Consider the following 3,212-nt stretch of genomic DNA (forward strand, 5'->3'; position numbering starts at 1 on the left):
CTTGGGTTCCAATCGTGATCAAAGCGCTTCATTCAGTCCCTTTTCTTCATGAGTTTTGGTTCAAATCGGGGTCAAAGTGTTTTATTTAGTTTTTTTTTCCCCCCAGTTTTGGGTCAAATCATGATCAAAGAGCTTTATTTATTATTTTTGTCCTGAGTTTTGGCTCAAATTGCACACGAACTATTCAATTGAGTCCTTTTTTTTTCCTGAGTCTTGGTTCAAAGCACAAAAAAATCGCTTTATTTATTCATTTTTTTTCCTGAGTTCTAGTTCAAATCAAAATTGAAGCGTTTTATTGCTATTTTTTCCCCGAATTTTGGTTCCAACCACAATCAAATTGCTTTATTTCTCCATTTTTTTTCCCAAATTTTGTTTCAAATTGTATTCAAATCACTTTCTTTATTCCATTTTTTCCCTGAATTTTGGCTCAAATCATGATCAAAGCACTTTATTTACCCATTTTTTCATTTTTTTTTCCATTCCTCCATTTTTTTCCTCCCGAAATATTAACAGACACCCCAAAAATCTCCAAAATCCCCCCTAAAAAGTGACCCCTTCGGACGATTTCCCCCCTTCACCCCCACGCTGGGCCCACATCGAGCAGCATCGCCCCATTTTTTGGGAAGGAGAAACCATTTTTGGAGACTTTTATACCCTGGAACTTCATGTTTTCAACCCCGCGTTTGGTTTTGCCAGATTTTGGCTGGTTTTGCCCCATTTTTTTGGGGGGGGAGGCATCAGCAGCTGCGCTCACAGATCCAGGCCTCCTGGTTGGTGCAGGGGACGTCGTTCCAGAAGCCGTTGGGGAAGATGGTGGCACAGTCCTCGCCCTGCTGACCCACGTTGTTGGGCTCCCCGGGGCTCCAGAACCTGCCAGCGGGGGGGGAGGACGGCGTTTTGGGTGGGAAAACTCTCTTTTTGGGGATCTGTTGAGTTTTGGCAGGTGTTTTTAAGCAGGGGGGGCCAAGAGGAACATGGCTGCCCTGGGATGACTCAACAGCTCCTCAAAAAAAAACCTCCTCCCTGATTTTAAGATGGTAATTTCTGGGATTTTCCCGTTTTCCCGCCATTTAGGATGAGAAATGACTCTGCTTCAATCACAAGGTTTTTCCCCAAATCCCCCCAAAATGAGGAAATCCATTAAAATAAACACCTCAGGGTGTCGAGAAGCACCCGAGCAAGGTGGGAACTGACCGAGCTCCTTCCACCTTCCCACCCTGAAAGCAAAGTCAATTTTGGGGGAAAAAAGCCCCAAATTTGGCCCGGGGCTGGGGTGGCTCCTTTCACCTCCCCGCCCTGCCCCAGGATTTTTGAGGCTTTTTAAGGGCTAAATCACAGCGGGTGGTTGCGCTGAGGAGGTTCTGGAACAAAAAAGGGGCCAAGGGTGCAAAAAGAGGTGATTTTTTGGGGTAATTTACCCCAAAATGAGGCAAAAAACGTACGTAAAGGAGAGGGAGCGGCCGTCCACCCACTGCCAGGCGCCTTCGCTGTGCTCGTCCGTCAGCCCCAGCCAAAAGACCCGATTCTCCATGATGTGGTTTGCCAGAAATTTCTGGAAATGAGGGAAATAAAAGGGAATTAAGGGTGAGGAGGGGAAGCAAAGGTGCCAGCAGAGGGGTCGGCAGCATGGCTCAGCCTGGGGCCTTTGGGAGTTCTAAAGAATTTGGGGAATTTTGGAATATTTGGGGGGGGGGTTCTAAAAGGATTTTTTTTCTGGATTTGCCAAATAAATTCTGTTCTCTCTAAAGAATCTCTGGAACTTTGAAATAATTGGTGTCATTCCTAAATAATTTGGTCACTTTTGGACAATTCATGTCATCTGGAAATAAGTTCTGTCAATTCAAAATAAATTCTGGAATTTTGAAATAATTTCTGGAATTTCTAACTTCCGGAATTTTAAAATGACTCCTGGAATTTCTAAACTTCTGGAATTTCTAAATAAATTCTGGAATTTTAAAGGTAAATGATTGAAACTCAAAGTAATTTCTCTCATATCTAAACAATTTATGGAATCTCAAAGTAATTTCTGTAAGTTTTAAATAACCATGAATTTCTAACTAACTTCAGGAATTCCTAGGCAACTGCTGGAATTTCTAAGTAAATTCTGGAATTTCTAAATAGCTTCTGGAATTTACAGCTAATTTCTGGAGTTTCTAAATTCTGTCATCTCTAAATAATTTATGTAATCTCAAAATAATTTAGGTCATCTCTAAAGAATATAAATTTATTTAGATAAATAATTAGATTGATTTAAATCTAGATTTCGATAACTAAATTTAGATTTATTTAAATCTCTAAATAATTTGGGTCATCTCTAAGCAATTTATATAACCTCTAAATAACTTTTGGAATCCCTAAAGAAATTCCAGAATTTCAAATGGATTTCTGCAATTTCAAGAGAACTTCTGGAATTTTGGACCCCTTTTTGGAATTTTAAGGTGACTTCTGGAAATTTTGATCCATTTCTGGAATTTCAAGATAACTTCTGGGATTTGGCTCTGACCATGAGTTGGGGTCACCGTGGAGCCAGCCCCAGCTGAGCCCCCGACCCTCCAACCACTGCCCCACCCTCCTCTTTCCCCCCAAATCCCTCAAGTCACGCCAGACATTTTGGGGCAGATTGATGCAATTTGGCCAAATCTCTTCAGAACCAAGTGGGACCCTCAGCCTGTTGCACTTCCCCACTCCAGAGGCCATCGAGTCGCCCGTGCTCGCCCTCCAGCTTTCCCCCGGGGGAACTGGTGCCTGATATTCCTCTAAACTCATAAAATTTGGGCTTTTTTGGGGGTTTTAGAGCATTTCTCAGCTCACGTTCTCCTGCTCGGTGTCGACGACAGGCAGATGGGCGTTGAACTCGGCGCAGGAGCTTTTGGCCTCCAGCCAGGACTTGGTGGTGGTGGAGAAGAAATAGCAGGTTTTGGAGAACTGCTGCCAGCCGGGGGGACACCTGGTGCAGAAGATTTCTGGGGAGAAACGGGGTTAAAACCCCAGAGAAGCCCCGTGCAGGGGGCCCGGGGGGGTCCCGGGCTCGGCCGCTCACCGGAGAGGTTGCGCATCTCCTCCAGCGCCGCCGAGACGTTGCTCTGCTCCTGCCTCACCTCGGCCAGGTGCCTCTGCACCAGCTCCAGCGCGTCCCTCTCCTCTGCCCGGGGGAGGAAAGGAGGTTGAAATGGGGTAAAACCAGCCCAGTTTGGTCTCTCTTCCCCTTTTTT

The 3,212-nt window shown here is 44.9% G+C and overlaps 1 protein-coding gene across 1 annotated transcript; it reads right to left on the minus strand.

Moving 5' to 3' along the window:
* Window positions 1-737: 737 nt before the first annotated feature.
* Window positions 738-3,142, minus strand: LOC103775002 (C-type lectin domain family 17, member A-like; the record flags this gene model as incomplete). The annotated part of the gene is made up of 4 exons (XM_008942443.1): window positions 738-870; window positions 1,443-1,552; window positions 2,812-2,963; window positions 3,041-3,142. Coding segments are annotated over 4 exons (497 nt in total), but the record flags the coding sequence as incomplete, so codon positions are not given.
* Between the last annotated feature and the right edge of the window lie 70 nt (window positions 3,143-3,212).

The sequence above is a fragment of the Merops nubicus genome, unplaced genomic scaffold (genome assembly GCF_000691845.1).
Source record: "Merops nubicus isolate BGI_N331 unplaced genomic scaffold, ASM69184v1 scaffold45606, whole genome shotgun sequence".
In the NCBI taxonomy this organism is placed as follows: Eukaryota; Metazoa; Chordata; class Aves; order Coraciiformes; family Meropidae; genus Merops; species Merops nubicus.